Below are 19,849 nucleotides of genomic sequence, written 5' to 3'. Positions count from 1 at the left end.
TATAAGGAGAAGAGCTGGTATTGCACTGACCTCATGACTGGACTTGGGGAAGCCTACGCGTGTGTTAACAAGCAGGTCTTTGTGTGAGCTTTTGACTCCTCCACTCTTTCAGGAGGGAGCTTTGTGCTCTGTTCACATTCTCTCAACGGACAGCCATGTTGGTTTCCTCCTGCAGTTGTGCTGTCAGGTCGTTTTGTTATTAAATGTCTATCGAATGTTTATGTGTAGGTATCTATGTAATCTGGACTAGCAAAAGGCCCACAGTCTCCTGTAATTAAGTTGTTATTTAGTCTTGCAGGGGCTTGATGTGATTGTGTAGGTGCATGGCAAGGGACTCTGAACGCAAGTCGGCCGTCTCTCCTCAGGCTGGAACTCCGCCCGCCATGGTCCTGTCGTTTGTCGCCGGCAATGCACGAGTTGCCAGCCTATTGCACGGTGGGTGACCCGGGGCCGCCCTTGGGCCGCTGCCTTTCACTGCCCCCCCTGGGGCTCTCCTCTGGCGACACGGATGAGGAGCAGGCCATCTCGCCCTATGCCAGTTACACGTCTCTGTCGGAGCATGTCGCCCCCGTTCTCAGTGGCTGGCTGGACAAGCTCTCGCCTCAAGGGTACGACTCGTCCAGGCTGCCCCCTTCCTCACACTGCCTGTCCTCCCCTCTCCGGAAGTGTCTGTGCTTCGTGTCTGTCTTCCCAAATCGGTGTGTGTGGGGCTCTTTTTGCTCTCTTTTCTGGGACTTTTTGGGTGTGGGGTGGATTTCGGGTTACTGAGCCATATGTGTAAAGACGTGAGATATTGTTGTCTTGTAGTTTGCATTGTAAAAGCATGTTTAGACATGTAACATTATGGTATTCATGCAAATTATTTATACAGCCACATAAAAAATTGAGGCCAGTCTATATTTATATCAAATCTGTATTTTAAAATCCTGGTTTAATCATGGTTCTTTCAGCAGAAGCCCACACTCGGTGGCAGGTTGCTTCCAGGTTCAAAATTAGGAACGACCAGAAATCAGCCAGTTAACGGGCGGATGCAACGTTCTAGATGACCTTTAATTTATCCGGCAGTTTCTCACGAGTCGTAGGATGACATCAAGTGACCTTCAAAAGGAATGGGAAACGTTAAGTGCAGGTCTAAAGTGCACTGCTAGGAAGCAGGACTGAAGTCCCATAAGGAAAGGAAGAAGTCCTTCATTAATGAGAAATGGAGAAGAACCAGGCTGCATTTCGCAAAAAAAAAAAAAAATTATAATTATTATTCACAGACGCACACCCATAAATTGAGAAATGAGTAAAACAAAAAAAAGTGTACTGTGATTTTCTTAATTTTTTTCTGCGGCTGTAGAAAACCATGGCTTAAAAATAAAGTAAAACACAAAATGAAATTTCTCACTGTGATGGCCTCTGTTTTCTGTACTTACATTGATCGTATTGGTTTGATTCTCTGGTTGGATTTGTTGACGCATGCTGACTGGTAGACTTTGGACATTATCGTTTCAGAAACTATGTGTTCCAGAAGCGCTACGTGAAGTTTGACGGCAAAAACCTGATGTACTTTGGCAGCGAGAAGGTAAGTCGATGCAGTGGTGCCTGGTGACCAGGTTTTTCCACACGCGGTAGCTGTAGGCAGAGGCCTGGTAAAAATCAAGTGGGACTGTTGTCTGATGAAATGATGAGGGCATTACATCAAACATAAAAGCTTGGCCTTCAAGAAAACTGAACCTCTTACTGTGTTGTCCTTTGCCTTATCTCATTCAATATTAAGTCCTCTTAGATCCTCGAGGTATATTTCTTGGTTAAAGTGATGTGAAGATAATCTATTCTGCATAGTCAGCAGTTCTCATCGCTTACGACCTTTTCCCTCCAAAATGGCTGTCTGACCCAGGAAGTCTACCCGAAAGGTGTGATTCCTTTGGCCGCCATACAGATGGCCCGCACGTCCAAGGATAATAAATTTGAAGTTGTTACGAGCCATAGAACATTTGTCTTCCGGGCAGATAACGAAGGTAAAGACCTCCATGACACAAACATAAATCCACTTCATGGCTTGGCAGAAACAAAAGGGCTTGTGTGTAACATTTACCTTAAAGTAATTCCATGCAGAGTGAGGCGTCATTTGAGGTGGAGTTGAGTTGAGTTGGGAAATCACTGTTGCTTTGGGCCTGGACCGACTGACTCCTGGGTTCACAGGATGTGGTTTGATAGCTGGGTGTGGGAGTTTGTTCCCGGGCAAGCTGAGAGTAAAGCGACTTCCCCCCCCAAACATTTCCGTGTCCCCACCTCTCTGTTTCCCCTTCCCATCACTACTCTTAGCCTTGAGGAACAAGTGGTGCAGTACGTTGCAGAGCCGAGTCAAAGACCAGCTGGAGTTTGGCCGGCCGCGCTTCGGCCCTGGCAGCCACTGTCAAAAGAGTGGCTTCCTGGAGCTCAAAGGCACTAAATCCAAGGTCTACGCTGCCATCAACACGGAGCAAGTGTGGCTGTACAAGAACGAGCAGGTGACCCCCCCTTGGCCAATCAGAGCGGCCATCGGCCTCTCAGTTAATGCTGTGCTGACAAGTCATTCCTCATTGGGAGATATTTGTAGCTCAGACCTGGTCTGTCTATTCGTACAATACGGCTTACTTTTATAGAGCACTATTTTACAACAGAGTCGTCCCAAGGCACTTGATGAGAGTATGGCAATCGGGAACTACATCATTTATGAAATATGGTGCACGAATCAGGGAGAAGGGAGAGAAAGAAGGCTAGAAGACAATGGAGGAGATTGACCAAAAAGAGAGAAAAAAGTAGAGCGGAAAAAAACTAAACTTGGGGTCTAAGTTAAACTGGCTGCCTGACTCACCTGGGCATGTTAACATAAGACAAGACAGAGGAGCCTGCTTTTAAAAAACAACTGTGAACTGTCAACTGTGAACTGTGAACTGTGAACCATGGTCATAGCCAGAGTAAATAGTGTGTAGTCTAGTATGTATTGTGTATTTGTCTCTCTTCGGATGTTATTTATGGTGGTCGGTTCTCTTTGTTTCTCCATGCAGTGCTTCAAAAATGGAATTGGAATCACCTTGATAGAAGCTAGAGGCTCGACGATTAGAGACGGCAAGGGCAAAAGCTTTGATCTCATAACTCCCTACAAAGTTTTCAGGTAAAATTAAAATTCTGTAATCAGAATCCATTTTGTAATCTTCTACCAGTTCAATTGGACACATTGTGAGAATTCTGTCTTGCACTGGAAAATGACCATTCCAGAGGGAGTGGGGGGAGGTCCTCAGTATTGTTGAGGGTGGGGCAGCATTGTGAACGAGACCCTACAAGGCGGCACACAATGGGCTTAGTGTACGCCGGAGGTGTCGAAGCAACGGTCCGTCCCCTCCCAACCTACAGCTTCACGGCTGAGTCAGAGCGAGAGAAGAGAGACTGGATGGAAGCCCTGCAGGAGTCCATTGCGGAGACGCTCTCTGATTATGAGGTGGCGGAAAAGATCTGGTCCAACCGGTCCAACAAGATGTGCGCTGACTGTAAAGCCATCAACCCTGACTGGGCCTCCATCAACCTCTGTGTGGTCATCTGCAAGAACTGTGCAGGTAAGCTTAATGTAAAAAGTCTCCTCCATCCACATGCTTAGTCTTCACCTTGCCAGCTGAATTCCCATAATTCCCTTCCCTAACAGGTACCCCCTGCAGTAGCTATTATGACCAGTTTTTGTGCGTTGGTTTCATCTGCAGGGCAGCACCGAAGCCTTGGCACTATGGTGTCCAAGGTACAGAGCCTAAAACTGGACACAAGTGTGTGGAGCAATGAAATTGTGCAGGTAAAATCTGCTTTATTATTCAGAGGGGCTGAGCTGACTCTCTGCTAGACTCAGATCTGCCCACCGTAGCCCTATGGGTGTTTCATTAATGCATTTGTGTGAGTGAATCTTGCGAAAGTATTAACACATTCCAAGGTTCTTATAACCAGGCTTGTCTCCCATTAAGAATTTGGGGCCTCCTGTAACTTGTAATTCTGAGTGAATATTAGTCATTGTGGCACAGATTTATCTGGAAAAGAAAATGTATCTAGGGATGATACTGTAGCTCACTTTTCTGTAGGAGGCACTGGTCCCCCATGCAGGCACTGGGCCCCCACTCCCCTTTTTGTCCTTGATTGTCTGTATCAGTGTTTCCCAGCCGGGTCCTTGGGGACCCACAGCCGGTCCACGTTTTTGCTCCCTCCCAGCTCCCTGCCAGACAGTCCACATTACTGCAAAAACGTGGACTGCTTGGGGGGGGGGTCTATGTGACAAGTGTGCTAGATTCGGGTGATTCCTGGAATGATAATTTAGTCTAAAATACAGATTTAATCTCATTTTCAAAGAGTGCGTCACACACACAGCCTCCCGGGAGCACACTACCCCCCCGCCCCCCCGCCCCACAACGTGCATTTTATTTATCTACAGCGCCCTAAATTATTTCTTGATGAAGGATTTTTTTTCTTGGAATAAATTGAGCCTTTCATTAATATACAATTTTCAGGGTGACGTGTAGCTGCCTCACCAAAGGGTGGATTTTTTTTTCTAACCCTTTTTATACGTCGTGCCCATAGTCGTGGAGGGCGCGGTATCTATCAGAAGCAACATGCGTTTCTTGTGACCGCAGGGTCAGACAGCCCCTGGAGCAGCTGAGGGTTATGGGTGTTGCTTAAGGGCCCTGTGGTGAAATATCTCTGCCAATGTTGGGATTTGAATCGGTGACCTTCTGATCACAGGCACACCGTCTGATAAAACACAACAAACCATCAAGCAGTCCATCTACCCCTGTGCTTCTTCAATTCAGGCTTTGTCTGTGTTCACAGCTCTTCATCATGCTGGGCAACGATCGGGCCAATGAATTCTGGGCGGCCCACCTCCCTGTGGACGCCGAACTGGACTGCGACGCCACTCCAGAGCAAAGGCGCGAGTTCGTCATCCTCAAGTACCGCGAGGGACGCTTCCGGCGCTCACATCCCAGCTTCAACACTCAGGAGGAGCTGCTCAAGGTTACCGTGACGACAGACACCGACACGTTTCACACTGAGCAAACCATCGGAGTAGGAGCTTCTCGGCTTTGTACCCTGTGGGAGTCGCACGCGCTCAAGTGCTTTGAGGAGCACAGGGCCCCCAACACCGACTATCCCGTGGCCGTAGGTGGCACAAGGAGATGGACTTCCAGGACCAAAGCGTGCTTGGTCCAGTGCTTTCCACTGAGAAATGGCACCTGGATCGGAAAAATTACACGGATAAAGTGTAAAATTAAAAATCCTGAGTGTCTATTTGGAAATTGGGTCTAATGTGAATAAACAAACTCTGCTTGGGCCGTTGTCCCCGGCACAGGAAGGCAACGTGACGCGACACCCGTGGGTGGTGTTGCGTTACATGACTCTCAGTGGTACACAAACAGCAACATAGTGTCCCTCTAGTTTCCTCTCTGGGGGGCTGAGACTAACCCGCCTGCAGTCTGTGCTGTGTTTCTGAACTGGGAAGCGTTTTTTTTTCTGCCGAGCTTTTAGTTGTAGCTTTCCCAACACGCGCACTTTTATTTTTCAGGTGAAAGGTCTTCCAGGCCAGTCCAAAAGCCATACTGTGGGATGAGTCTGTGGCCATTTTAGCTTTCTGTAAAACCTGGCTGCTCTTAGTCAACTCTGACTTACCTGAAAGAGTAAATTTACCCGAGCTGAGGTGGAAATTAAGAGCAGTGGTATTGGGTTGATTAGGATTTGTTGTCTGAATTTTCCTTCTTGATGCTTGCGCAGGTCCCGCTCCTAGAGGGCAGGTGGTAGGGAATGATGACAATGTCAGGACTTTCTGCATAGAAATTTAAATAGAGTTGTAGAAACGGAGGTATTGCTAAAAAAAACAACAACAACAAAAAAACAGGAAATAAAATTGTGTGAGCAACGCTTATCTGAAATGGACTACCCTGCTTCCCCAGACGATAGATAAAGATATCTACACTGTGGCTGAGCTTTGGGACATTTCGGGAGCTGAATTTGCCCACTTAAATATGAGAAAATCAACAAATTCTAGGTTTTTGCTAGCGACAGAATAGTACGTGTCTATAAAGGCGAGCGGAAAAAAAAACGCTACAGCTTGAAGGTTGATTTCGCCCTGCCTTCTGTGTAAAGGTGACATATGTAAACAAGCTTTATGGAATGAAACCACAAAAATGAGTGGGTGTGAGTGTCCTTGATGGTCTGCTGTCGTAACCGCAGATCTTGGTTTCGCCCACAGGCTCTTTGCACCGCAGTGACTGAGCATAACCTGCTCAAGACCGTCACATACATTTTCAGTGAGGCTGTTGCCAACACTAATGGCCTGTCACCGGACCATCGTATGCAAGCCACCTCAGGTAAGGGCCCTCAACTTCTGGATCATGATGCTCCACCCACTGCATGGAGTAGAGTTGTGTACAGCCTGTCGAGGCTGTGTAAGTCTTTATTTGTGTAAAGTCACCGATTCATAGAGTTTGAATAAGATTCCATTCATTCTTCTAAAATGTCTTCTCCCATGTTCAGAACCTCAGTTGTCCAAGTAGAGATATGATGCTATAATACGGTGTTTCCCAAACCGGTACTTGGGGAATCGCAGTTAATCCACATTTTTGCTCCCTCCCAGCTCCCATTAGTACGAACAAAAAAGTTGATTTTTAGTCTGTGGGTCCTCGAGGAGTAGATTGGAGAGCACCACTGCAAAGTAGGGGTGCACCGATCGATCGGCGCACCGATCGATCGGCCTCGATCACGTTAATTTGAGGGGATCAGAAATCGACCATATTCCCATGAGATCCACCGATCTTAGTTATATGCTTTTAACTCTTTGGGGTCGAGTATGTCGTCGACGACATCGCGTACTTTTCGCGTCTATTTCAGTTTATAAATATCTCGCTGAAATCTTAATGTATAATCATGAAAAAAACGCTGGCTAAATCCGTAATCTGTCTTCTTTTCAAAACGTCCATTGTCGGAAGTATTAAAGTTTTTTTAATTAGGTTAAATCGGCAAAAAAGTAAACCATGTCATCTTACTTTGTTTTACCTGCATCGGGGGCGTGTAGTACCGCTCTCACCCGAAGATCGCTATTCACATTCTAAATATCCGCATTAGCGCGTATTCAAATCGCATTCGCATGGTAATTTGATTAACAGCGCAACGGTGAAACGCGATCCAGATACATCCCCTTCAGCGCCATAAAAGGGGGTTGGGGACGTGGCCAGGTGACAATGGCTCATTCATACACATGAAAGTTGCTACATATTCAATGAAAGGAGCCAGAAATAGTTACATGAGTTAGGTTTTTCTTATTTATTTATCCAAATTAATGTTGCATCTACACCATTTAGTCATCTTCATGTAGCCAAGACTTTGGTGATCAGATATCTGGGATCAAAACAAACTGCCAGCATTGCTTACTATGTACTTTTATCATGTTTCTGCAAGTGTTCCAAACTGCATTTTGCAATGTCTATACTTTGATGTCAAATTTCAAACTTAACAAAAATCTGACATATTTACAATATATATTAAAATAAAGATGAGTGTAATGGCAAAACAAATATATAAGAAATAATTTATTTGCCATGAATTAAGTGTGATGAAATGTGTGATCATGCCCCAGTCAGTGAAAGTGTGTTTCCTACCCCTAGGCCCCAGAGGGTTAAATCAGCCTTTTCTCCCATTCCCGAGAGAGGTGCAGTGCAGGCTGCCTCCCTCCCTATTTTTTGGACAAGTGTGTCATAACAGCTATATATATATTTTTTTTTTTTACAAAATTAGAGAAATTAAAGTCTGGAAGAAAAAATATGATTTTGTAGTTCAAACAGCAATGCTCATTTATATGTTCATTTATATTTGAGGACACTACCTCATGTTTTGTGAGTATTCATATCAATTTACTCAATAAAAATGGAAACATTGAAGTAACTGTCTTTTAGTTATGAAAGAAACAAGATCGGCAAAAAAAATCGAGATCGGCAGGTAAGGTTGCCTAAGGATCGGTGATCGTTGATCGGCCAGAAAACTGCAATCGGTGCACCCCTACTGCAAAGTCTAATAAGATGTGAAACAGCACCTTGTGAATACTGCTGGTAGCAGAGCAAAGGGATTTATTTTTAGTGCCAAGCATATTGCTGTAGTTTGCGACATCGTAAGAGACCAGGGGTGACACACATTTCCTGTTGTGGTTTCCATCTCTCTCGTCTCAGATTCCAGCCTGGTAGACTGGACACAAAGCGTTTATGATGAGATCATCCAGCCTGTCCTGTACTCTGGCTACATCTACAAGACGGGCTGCTTGAACAAAAGCACATTATCCCGCAAGACGAGAGAAGGTAGGCGAGGAGAGGCTGAGAAACCGCTTTCGGGCACATGTTTGTCTAGTGAATGTGCCGTCTCTCTGTGTTTCGGACACAATAGGGCCTCACAGGAGCCAGTGCATGAACACGGTTTAGAAAGACCAGCAGCATTATGGGAAATAAACCAGGAAACGTCCGAAATACAGCTTTAGAATTGCTACCATTACACGCCTTTGAAGATGTATGTCTCTTGCTCAGCATGTCAGTGGTTCTGGCAGAGTGATGTCATTTTCACTCTCTTGCACAGGCTACCTCCAGTTTTTCCATTCCTACCATGTCGTCCACAGACTTAAGAACATAAGAACTATACAAACGAGAGGAGGCCATTCTGCCCATCGAGCTCGCTTGGGGAGAACTTAACTAATAGCTCAGAGTTGTTAAAAGCTTATCTAGCTCTGATTTAAAGGAACCCATGGATTCAGCTTGCACTGCGTTATCAGGAAGACTATTCCATACTCTGACTACACGCTGTGTAAAGAAGTGCTTCCTTAAATCCAGTTTGAAATGTTCTCCCGCTAATTTCCACCTATGGCCACGAGTTCTTGTATTTGAACTAATGCTGAAGTAACTATTCGGTTGAACAGCATCCAAACCTGTTAGAATCTTATAGACCTGGATCATGTCCCCCCTCAGTCTCCTTTGCTTGAGGCTGAACAGATTTAGCTCAAATAACCTTTCCTCCTATGACATTCCTCTAAGACTTTCAGAAGTACTGGTGCTCAGTGGAGAAAGCCCTTCTCTTCTACGAGTCAGAGAGATGCCACGAGCCCTCAGCCAAGATCGACATCAAGGACATCGTCTGCCTAGGAGTCAGCCGGCCAGATACGTCCAACAACACGGGCTTCATTGACAGGTGGGTCCTTCTGAAGCACTGCTTGACTGCTTGACCTCAACAGATGTTTTATGGAAGATTGAATTAAATTGGTGCTTTTTGGTCTTTTTTGTAGCATAAAAATAAATATACATTTTTCTGTGTGTACGAAATTGTCTTGCATGTTATGTAATACCAGGACACATCCAGCAAGATAAATTCCTTGCGTGTTTAGTATACTTGGGCAATAAAGATCTGTCTTTCTTTTCTGGTTCTTATTGTCATTGGCTGTAGGTTCCGCTATACATTTGAACTGTGCTTATCCTCTGAGAAGCTCTACCAGTTTGGACTGGAGACGCCCGATTCTCTCCACAATTGGGCAAGAGCCATTGGGAAGGTGACCGATTTATTCTTCTTTCACCTGAATTCAGTCACATAACATCCTTGCAGTTCGCTACTTCTGACGCCCATTCTTCCTGTTTTAGACGATTTCCGCTAGCTACCTTGTCGTTCCTCTGCTCGGTTTCTCCGAGGTGAGGGCCAACATTCTGTTCACCTTCTCCTCAGGCTGCCACCCCCATCAGTTGTCACTGTCTGCTGGCACGTGAGTTCGAGAGGGTGGGCATCCTGCGCTACAAAGCCATGCTGGACCCCCGACAGTGGAAGGAGGGCTACTTCGTGCTGCAGAAGTCCAACCTCTTCATCTGTCCCAGCAGTGACGGCGCTGCAGAGGACATCATTAACCTGAAGCACCTCCAGGAACTCAGTGAGGCCCAAGCTCCCTTTGTCGCCACCTTGTGGAGAACTCCCTGCGGTTCAAGGCTCCTCCTAACTTCTGCGTTCATCTTACAGGTGTAACATTTCAAAATGAAAACAATGAGAAGAAAGAAATTCTGGTGCTGGTTGAAAAAGGAAGGTCAGTTTTTTATAATGCGTGATTCACACACACACACACACACCTTTTTTAACCCTTAAAAGACGCTTCAAGGCTTAAACACTGGCCTTAAAACCTGGGTATAATTTCCACCATCCCACCCCATTCCATTGTAACATACCATTGTAAAGAGCATTATCGGGGTCGGATGAAGAGTATTAAGTGCACCTGGGCGACGCATGACATCACGTCATAAAGAAACACAGCTGATTGGTGGCTCATGGAATACAGAAATGCAACTACCTATTGAATTGCAGTAATTAAAAAGACATTGGTGAATGGGCTGGGGAGGGTTATGGGTGGTTGTTCTGCTTAGTGGTGCCCCCCACAGATGTGGTCCTTGTGCCCAAATGCCCATGTGGTTGACCCGGGCCGGAGTGCTGGCTTTCTGCTGACCGCTGCCTGGATGACATGCCCCTATGTGTCTCTACAGGACCCTGTACCTGCAGGGTATGGGCAGGACAGACTTCTCCCTGTGGTGCACAGACATCCAGACGGCCGCTGGGGGGAAGGGGAACACGCTACGGGACCAGCAGCTCAGCCGGAGCGACATCCCCATCATTGTGGACAGCTGTATCGCGTTCATCACTCAGTACGGTGAGCAGCCGGAACGTAATGAGGCTTCCATCCTGCTCTCCTCACATCTCTCCCATTTCATCCAGCCGCCTCACTCACAATGGAGGGGCGGGTTTCCGAAACTCACTCGGCCCATGATTGGTTGTTTCTCCAATTAGACCGACCAATCACCTTAAGTCAGGTTTCCCCGTCAGATGTTAGTTTACTATCAAAACGTATTCAGTTCACATGTAACCCAATGTGGAACTTTCCTAAATTTTTCAAAACGCACAAAAATTTTCACACCCACGAGTGAATTGTGGAAATTTGCTCTACATTTCTGACTCCATGTCTACATTAGGGGTCCTTGGCCGTTTTCCCTGAGTGCCAAATTCCATAAGTGACACAAAGCCAAGGTCCATAGGTACCCATAACATGTGCTTGGGGGTTAGGGGTATCCCCAGCAATAAAATTCACCCGGCCATCCATTCCGTGGTGCAGATTACACTGTGTCTATATTATTAATTTAGCAGATACTTTTATTCATAGTGATGTTCAATTGCAAAAGTAAGATCAGTCAACTCCAGTCCCTGGAGTAACTGGGCCCAATGGCGAAAGCGCTCTGCCGGATTTGACCCAGTGACCTTCCAATCACCAGCACAGAGTCCAAACTCACCACAGCTACACGCCGCCCCAGTAGAAAATTTCTAATATTCCTCCGATTTACCTGTTCTAGTTCTGCCGTTGTTTGGCTATTCCAAGGTGACAATATGCATGCGTTTTGCTTTTTAAATGTGTATTTTGGGCCTTGGCGCTGTGCTCCCCAGGACTGGGACATGAGGGGATATACAGGAAGAACGGAGCCAAGACCAGAATCAAGCTGCTCATGGAGGATTTCCGCAAGGACGCTCGCAACGTCAAGTTACGCATCGGGGACAACTTCATAGAAGATGTCACGGATGTACTGAAGAGGTTCTTCCGGGAACTGGACGACCCCATCTTCATGGCTGACTTGCACCCACTCTGGAAGGAGGCAGCCAGTGAGTGACATGCCTTTAGCGCCCCCTAGTGAATGGTTCAAATCACAGAGGAATTTAGATGTGAACAGTTCTGAAAGGCGGGTTTATAGTTTCACGTTTGCAGTTAGGTCTCTGGAATGATCTGAGCCACCAGAAACTCACATAGTTCCCACAGTATACTTTTTACTCATATATAATTGATGGCTGTGGCTTCTGGGATGACGTTGAAGATACGCTTTTCCTTTATCCGTCCTTTGTAGAGATATCCAATAAGACGCAGAGGTTGGACAGGTACAAGGAAGTCATTCGCAGCCTGCCCAGGGTGAACAGGACCACACTGGCCGCGCTGATTGGTCACCTGTATCGGTCAGTCACTTAACCTCACGTGGTGTTGTAGCTCCGGTTCCATGTTTACAAATCATTGACCTTTGACCTGTGGGGTTCTCTCTCATTCGTCCAGGGTTCAGAAGTGCGCCGGCCTCAATCAGATGTGCACCAAGAACCTGTCGCTGCTGTTTGCCCCCAGCCTCTTCCAGACTGACGGCAAGGGGGAGCATGAGGTGAAAATCGTGGAAGACCTCATCGACAACTACCTCTATGTCTTTGATGTGAGTACGGCCACAGACACGGGAGGGGCCTGTGAGGGCAACACTCACCTCGCCTCCCCGTAGCTCAGTGATCACACATTTCACCAATACTTCTGCGATTGTCAACTGCAACTGCAGAGCTGGAAGGATGACGGGGAAAATGGTGTTTGTAGCATAAGATATGAATGATGAGATGACACCAGCCAAACGAGTAATGAAAATACAATCTGGTCACATCATAAAGATTCATAAACATGCGTCACTGGGTCATTATAACTGTCTACCTCCTTTTTTTTTTCTTAGTTTTTGGTTCCTTTCCTCTGGTATCTTCTGCTGTTTTTCCTTTTCTCTCTGTATTATGGACTTTTTTGTACTCAGTATATATAGCAACACACTCTTGTTAAATGCCTTGGGGCGAGTGCATTGTTACAGGTGACATATGACAGTATGTTGAATTTAGCTGAATATGTCGCTGTCGTCTCATAGGTTTGTTAATCATTGCCAGGGTAATTTAAACCTCACTCATCAGAGCAGAAAAAAATGACAAAAACACATAACGTGGAACTTTAAGACTGAGTGTATGTGACATTTGTCATAAGCCCAGTCTCTGTCTGCTTATGCATGTAGATTGATGAAGAGCAACAGACCCAGATAGAATTAGAGATCAGCCTCATTACTACCTGGAAGGATACTCAGGTAATACCGGTCTTCCCAGTAATCCAGTTCTTTGCACTCATTTTCATTATGTATTTGTCATAATTGTGTACTTGTATTTAATGACTTATTGAAGCACCTTAATTTGTATTTGTGTTTAATTCATGTTTACCGGTGGCCAGAGGGACTTGCAGAGTAAGGATTTTATTATATTGTGTAACTGTTTACTGTGTACATGATGAACTGCTGAGTCATGGTCGTCTCATTGTTGCCGGTTTTGAGTTTTGCTCAGTGGCATGATCACAGCATGTGACTGATATTAGAAGGTGTGTGAAATGAGTGACTCTTTCCTTTCTGACTCTATGGACGTTTTAACCTTTTTACGGTTCTGCAGCTGTCCCAAGCTGGCGATTTAATCATTGAGGTTTACCTGGAGAAGAAGATACCTGACTGCTGTATCACTCTCAAAGTGAGTAGAATCCAGAGTACCATCATCACCACTGTGATATTAATAGTGTTAATAATCTGAAAGCAGTCAATCTATTTCCACCAGTTAGAGAACATTGCAGAAAAGCAATTGCATTCAGCACATTTCATATTCTGAATTTTTACAAGATTGGCAAAACCTAATTATTAGGTAAAAGGTAACGTCTCTAAATCAATAACAGAATTTGGCAAAATGGATGATCCATGGCCTGCTTATTTGGAATAACACACAGCATGTTTCATGCTGTACTTTAGTGTTTTCCCCCATCTGACTCAATTTAAATACCACTTTAGTACAGAAAAGCTTGTTACCAAATTCAGACTGAAAATTCTGCCCAAAAATTCTGAAAATTAGATAAGGAGGAAACATTTTTGGCAGGAAGACGGGGAGCTGAAAAACAAAAATGATTTTTAAACCTTAATCACACTATTAATAGTGTGCTGTCATTTAGTCTTTTTTCAAACCCCATAATATTTTCAGTTGGATGTTTACAGTGCTCAGCCTGTGAGTGGTATTTTTATAATCCAGCCACATGGGGGCGCTCCAGTACCACAGCACATGCTTCAGTGTCTTTTTGTTCCACAGGTTTCCCCAACAATGTGTGCGGAAGAGCTGACCAATCAGGTGCTGTATCTGAGGAACGTGCCGGCTGGCGAGAAGGACGTGTGGCTGACGTTCGAGGCGATAGAGGATGGGGAGCTCGGTGGGGACCCGCCTGTTCCGTCAGCTTCCTCTTTCATTCTGTTCATTCATTTTTGTTTTGGTTAATCATGGGACAGAACAAACAACAACAAAACAAACAAGTGTCAGTAAATAATAAACCAGTGTTTCAGTTTTGATAGCTAAAAGAATTAATTTGAACTTACAATCAGACAGCATGTTTTGTTTTGGTTTTTTTCCCCCCTTTTTTTAGTGTAATAGCTTCTGTAGCGCATTGCGCTAACAGTTCAAACGTAGTGAGTTAAAATCCCAGGGTGCACATACATTGTATCCCTTACCTCAACTGTAGGTCACTTAGGATAAAAGCAACAGATAAATGAATAAATGTAGTATAAACGTATATTAGCAATCATGTTAAAATACATCCGTATTGCATATGTTTTGGCTTTCGTTAAAGTTTAGTCATGCTTCTCTTAAATGAAAAATCCTACACAAATAGTAGCAAAAGGTATAAATATGTGCTTCAACATTGACGAAGGAAATCTGGGTTGTGCGAGCTGGTCTTTTACTGGAACAAGCTGTCCTGCCTCTTCCCAGAGCGCCCCCTACACCCGAAGGAGAAGGTTCTAGAGCAGGCCCTTCAGTGGTGCAAGATGGCCGATCCCAGCTCCGCGCACTTGCTGGTTAAGAAGGTGCCTAGAGGAGAGGCCATCAATATCTTTACAGGTAAGTTCACTTGTGCTGTTCAACTCTGCATATTGTCTTTGATCTTGGTCTATTTCTGTGTCAGGTTCAGGAAGTAACCAGAACCAGTAGTAAGATCAGCACATTTAACTAAGATCTAGTACTACTGTCCTAATTGTAACTTGAATATCCATATCTTAAAAATCATACCTTTTCAATCTGGTAAATCGCACCTTTTGTAAGTGGAAATGCGGAGGTGATTTTGGACATTTCTGTCCTGCCTGCAGCCTACAAGAGTGAGATCGTGAAGAGCGGGACCCTCAAGTGTCGGGAGGAGCCGCCCAAACTCCTGCAGGGCAATAAATTCCAAGAGCGCACCTTTCAGATCCAAGATCACAAGCTGCTGCTGCTGAAGGACAAGAAGGTACCGCCCCCGTGTGCCGGCGCGACCAATCGCAGAGCTCCTACGGTACCACCAGCCAATAAGGAGGCCATCATAAATATGACCTCTTGTTATAGTAACATTACATGATTGTGCATTTATGCCAAACAATTAGTAGGATTATTTCCACCATTTTGAGTTGTTTTTTTTCTTCCATATTTAAGAGTAACAAGCCGGAAAAGGAATGGTTGTTAAAAACGCTGAAGATTTACATCGGAATTCGAAAGAAGCTGAAAGCACCTACCAAGTAAATATTGCAGTTTTATATTTTAAATGAATTCAAATTTCATTTTATCTTTATAAAAATTAATGTTTTTTTTTTTTTTTGCATTTTTACTTTAGGTTGATATAGTAATGGTGTATATATTAGTGTGCAAATGCCCTATAGACGATCTCATTTCTCTCCAGGTGGGGATTTACTGTGTTATTGGACAAACAGCAACTGTAAGTATTGTGAAAAATGTGCTTTTCAGATATTGATTGCAAAAGATAATCATGGCAATACAAATAATTAAATTTCTCTTCTAGTCTTAAGGCTTATGAAGAAAGATAGACTCTGTCCCTTAAAGAATGTTCCGTTTAACATTTGATACTGGCGGTTCCCCTCCTGAGGTTTGAACTTGTAACCCTGGGGTCATGAGTTCAGTCTGCTAACCCACTTTACCACCTGTTCAGTAGTTAGTGAACAGAGAGCGGTCGTTCTCTGAGAGTGAAGCTCTGTCGAGCGGTGGGTGGAGCACGCTTTGCCTCAGGGTGCCGAGCAAGCGGAGAATACCGCCCCGGATGGTCGATGGACTCCTAGTACTTTACGAGAGGGAACACTTTCACGTCATGTTTCCCAAACCCTTTGGTGAGAAGTTCTTTGTGTTCAGGTACTTATGCAGTACCAGCGAGTCAGACCTGTGGGACTGGATGTTAAACTTTCTTAAAGCGCAGGTAAGCCTCCTTGTTACGTTCCCCAATCCACCATCCGCCTCCAGGTCTACATGGCCCTTTTTAAACGCGTCGGTCTCTCCTGCAGCATGATGACCTCCAGGCCCCAGTGCTTAGACGTCACTCCACCTCCGACATCTCCAAGCAGAAGTTCGGGACCATGCCTCTGGTGCCCATCCGAGGAGATGAAAGCAACTCCACCATGCTGTCAGCCAATCAGACTCTGGTAATGTCCTCCTAGCAGGTTCCTACCAGAGCAGGGCTCTAAAAAGCCTCCTGTCATTGTTTCCGAGTGCTTTTTGGGTTCCGGCTTTCTGCTTTTCCATCGGGGTTCCCTTTGGGCCCGGGCACTACGTTTAGGCTGCTTTTGTAGCTCACCTGGTGCCCGTCTGTCCCTGTGTCTTTGCAGCGAAAGCTACATGCAAGGAGGACACTGTCCATGTTCTTCGTAAGTACGCCCCCTGCTGTTTTCAGCATGACCTGCATCTCTCTGGGCAGTTGCCTCCGCATGCCATTCATATGCCAAGTCTTGTATCCCATCAATATGTTCGTTACTGATCCAGCTGGTGGCATGTAAGGGGTAGATCCTTAGAGCTGGGAACCCCCCCCCCCCATGTTTGGGGGTGGGGGGTGTCGTGCTGAAATTAGCATGAATATGCATGACATTCTAGTCATTTTCTTCTGCTGAAGAACTGAGATTTGGCCCTAATCTCTGAGGAGTTTGTACTAAAGCCTACTGCTCTTTGCATGCATTGTACTACAGTTTAACCTACATTTTATTAATTTGCTTCTACTTTTTTTGTATAACTGTAATGTCATCCTCCTCACAGCATCCTTCTTAACATCTCACCGATTTAACACTGATTCCTATTGAGCTTCCTGCCATGACAACAGCAGTTGTTTGACTGCATGGACTCCAGGAAGCAGCAGGCGATAGACAGTGGACCTGTATTGTTGTGCCATCGCCTTGAGGGATAGATGGAGGTTTAAGGAAGGCCTTACAGACCCTGGATGAAGCCATCCCTGCCCCCCCCCCCCCCCATGTATTTCCTGCCTGATTGTCTGCATTTTATTTCCCTTTGTCTTCAGCCCGCTGCAGGTTGTGAAGCCAAAACAATGGCCTAGTGTTTCAGAGGGTAGTGCTGAATGTTTGCGTCATAAAGACATCATCTTTCTTCCTCAGAATTGCAATGTTATCCCAGCAAATGCTGGATTGTGTTCCATCGTAGTCGTGTCTGATTTACCTCCGGCAGTGAATTTAGGTGCTGAATCCTACAGGTGTCCACTTGACAGGGTGATGGCACCATTTCAGTACTAATTCCCGCCATTAACGTACACGTGTGCAGTTCCGCGAACTCTCCTGCATCTGCAGAATCCTGAAGAAGAGTTTCAGCTCTCAGTTCATGACACTGACCCCGTTTCTTCCTCCCCCCCCCCCCCTTCAGCCTATGAAGATGCAGCAGGATTCATTTGAGGAGAGAGCAGAAACTCCGGAGCCATTGTATGAGGAAGTGGGTGATTTTAGTCTGCAGGTGCTCGGATTGCCAGAAGCCGGCAGCTCCGAGACTAAGGAAGTGCCGGACAGGCCAACCAGCCTGGTGGCCAGGAAGACGGCATCCCTGGACCGGATGATCGGGCCCAACCCCGTGTGTCTGCTGCCCCCCGCCACCTCGCTGGACACCCTGTACCGGGACGAGCCCCGGACTCTGGACACCGGCCTGGCACTGCAAGCCTCACCCAGGAGGAAGCTTCTGCAGCCCAGCGACAGATCCCAGGGGATGCTGCTCCAGGAGCTCACCACGGTCTTCAGCAGGAAGAACGAGGGCGAGGCTGCGGACGCCGGCGGGGACGTGAATTTGGAGGGACCTTGAGTGAGCGCACGGCACAGATACGCCGCGCCGAGAGTTCGCCAGACAGCCCAGATCGTGGCGCGTATACAAACGTTACTCTTGGCGGCCATAGTTTCTTTAACAAGACTGGATCTAGTGGTATTAAAGCGTGTATAACCTTCCCTCTCACACAGTGCAAGTGGATGGGTTCACACAGTCAATCCCACCTGACCTGTTCATGGACACGTTGACCCACAACTCCCATTGGACCGATGGACGGCGTCTGTGCTCTCATTCGTCGCACTTGCCTTGGCCACCTCCCATTTTGGCCACAGTGGCACCATGTGTGTTCATGAGAGAACAACTTTCACCACATTCGCTTATTTCATGTCCTTTTAGGACCATGAGATTTTTCTTCTTTTCTTTTTTTAGTCACTCGCCCCCTGCCAGCATGTGAACAAGTCCAGTCTCACACCTTTTTGCATATTGAAATATACTTTACAGCCTGCGTATTTATTTATTTATTTTTATAGAATAACGGTATTTTTTAGAATTACTTTTTTTGGGTAGTTTGAAATACACTGTGACGCGAATATCAGCTAGATGGGAGTATAGAAAGACACACTGAATATTAGATTAAAATCGTGAACACTAAAAACATTCCAAATTACACAAAACAGATGCGTTTGGGAGTGATGACCATGTTAGTATTTGCAGCATGCAAAAAAATTGTGAAAATTGTATTTCTTCCAAAATTCCTGTAAAATTACGATCGACTTGTATTTGAACACCTGTGTAAGGCTCATTTTCGTATTTGTACAGGAGGGGGCAGAGTTGAGCCGGGGTTTTATATTACAACAAAGAGTACAAGGTTAAAGAATCGCCTTGGAACCAGACATTAATGGGTGACACTTGTAACCAATATCAGACAAAAATTTAACTGCCTAAATGTGTTTTACCGCTAACTCTTATCGAGATAAGCAAGTAACGTATTTTACCGACACAGCAAATCTGAGCGGGAGAACGACTCAAATAAAAGTACATTATCTTATATATATATTCGTGGGGGGTGATTGCTATCGGTTTAACAAATGAAAATCTTCAGGAACAAAATTAAGAATGTTTTGCAAAAGTGACTAAATGGCAAGTATTGGAGTTAAATGTCCTATAAGCTCATTTTCTGTGATGTACAAAGCTTTGACTGTTCCTTCCCTATGGAATAAGTATATTTAGACTTTTAAAATGTAGTACACAATCTTAAACTTGCATAATAACGTTGTGCCTTTTAACAAACGTCAAAATACGGAGAGCACCCAAGAGTCGCGCACGATGTAGTCCTATATCTGAACTGACGGAGAACAGAAAAATGTTACCTGCCTTTCTTAAAACAAAAAAAGCAAAAGAGATCGAAATATATAATGATTGAATGTTGATTCTTTGACTCCGTTGTATCGTTGTTTTCTATATACTGATAGTGTTTTGCTATTAACTCGTTAGCTGCTGTCCGGCTCTATTGCCAACGGGACACTGCCTTACATATTCTGCTTAACTGTAAATACTGTATAGTTTTACAATACTTCTGGGATTTACCTAGCTCTTGTTTTGTCATATAATGTGTAGCTCAAATGAAGGAGTTTTTACATGTTGTATTATATTAAATGGTTTCTTTTTTAAGTGTGTGTGTGTCTAAGTAAAGAGACTACAAACCTTTGGTCGTCTGTTGAAAATCGCATTGTTGCTGTGCTCAATTTGTTGTAGAAAGCAATATTAATTCTGAAACATTTCTTTTAAACACTAATAGCTCAATTTAATTTCCGAATTAAGCAGGTTGGTTCGGAGGAAAATAGCGACTTGGGTTGCGTAGATAATTAATTATACACAGTGATTAATG

The 19,849-nt window shown here is 45.0% G+C and overlaps 1 protein-coding gene across 5 annotated transcripts in view; it reads left to right on the top strand.

Annotated features, from left to right (window-relative positions):
* The window catches only part of arap3 (ArfGAP with RhoGAP domain, ankyrin repeat and PH domain 3), a 34,355-nt gene extending 14,723 nt beyond the window's left edge, over positions 1–19,632 (top strand). For 2 of the 5 annotated variants that reach the window (XM_023797540.2, XM_023797538.2), the window contains exons 6-34: positions 366–698; positions 1,498–1,567; positions 1,883–2,003; positions 2,311–2,495; positions 3,036–3,142; positions 3,382–3,581; positions 3,723–3,808; positions 4,831–5,013; positions 6,245–6,362; positions 8,214–8,339; positions 9,063–9,216; positions 9,469–9,571; positions 9,742–9,940; positions 10,027–10,090; positions 10,542–10,705; positions 11,491–11,703; positions 11,943–12,048; positions 12,143–12,290; positions 12,897–12,965; positions 13,318–13,392; positions 13,996–14,113; positions 14,668–14,796; positions 15,042–15,178; positions 15,361–15,443; positions 15,605–15,640; positions 16,069–16,132; positions 16,218–16,355; positions 16,539–16,577; positions 17,575–19,632. In XM_023797540.2, coding sequence (XP_023653308.2) covers positions 366–698; positions 1,498–1,567; positions 1,883–2,003; positions 2,311–2,495; positions 3,036–3,142; positions 3,382–3,581; positions 3,723–3,808; positions 4,831–5,013; positions 6,245–6,362; positions 8,214–8,339; positions 9,063–9,216; positions 9,469–9,571; positions 9,742–9,940; positions 10,027–10,090; positions 10,542–10,705; positions 11,491–11,703; positions 11,943–12,048; positions 12,143–12,290; positions 12,897–12,965; positions 13,318–13,392; positions 13,996–14,113; positions 14,668–14,796; positions 15,042–15,178; positions 15,361–15,443; positions 15,605–15,640; positions 16,069–16,132; positions 16,218–16,355; positions 16,539–16,577; positions 17,575–18,000 — 3,994 coding nt within the window. In that variant the 3' untranslated portion in view covers positions 18,001–19,632. Of the gene's footprint in view, positions 1–365; positions 699–1,497; positions 1,568–1,882; positions 2,004–2,310; positions 2,496–3,035; positions 3,143–3,381; positions 3,582–3,722; positions 3,809–4,830; positions 5,014–6,244; positions 6,363–8,213; positions 8,340–9,062; positions 9,217–9,468; positions 9,572–9,741; positions 9,941–10,026; positions 10,091–10,541; positions 10,706–11,490; positions 11,704–11,942; positions 12,049–12,142; positions 12,291–12,896; positions 12,966–13,317; positions 13,393–13,995; positions 14,114–14,667; positions 14,797–15,041; positions 15,179–15,360; positions 15,444–15,604; positions 15,641–16,068; positions 16,133–16,217; positions 16,356–16,538; positions 16,729–16,760 lie in introns of all 5 variants that reach the window. The other 3 variants (XM_023797542.2, XM_072717637.1, XM_023797541.2) reach the window with 3 other exon arrangements.
* The last annotated feature ends 217 nt before the right edge of the window (positions 19,633–19,849 follow it).

This window comes from Paramormyrops kingsleyae, chromosome 10 (assembly GCF_048594095.1).
Source record: "Paramormyrops kingsleyae isolate MSU_618 chromosome 10, PKINGS_0.4, whole genome shotgun sequence".
Lineage (NCBI taxonomy): Eukaryota > Metazoa > Chordata > Actinopteri > Osteoglossiformes > Mormyridae > Paramormyrops > Paramormyrops kingsleyae.
The sequence above is the reverse complement of the archived record's forward strand: the minus strand, read 5'-3'. Positions and strand labels throughout refer to the sequence as shown.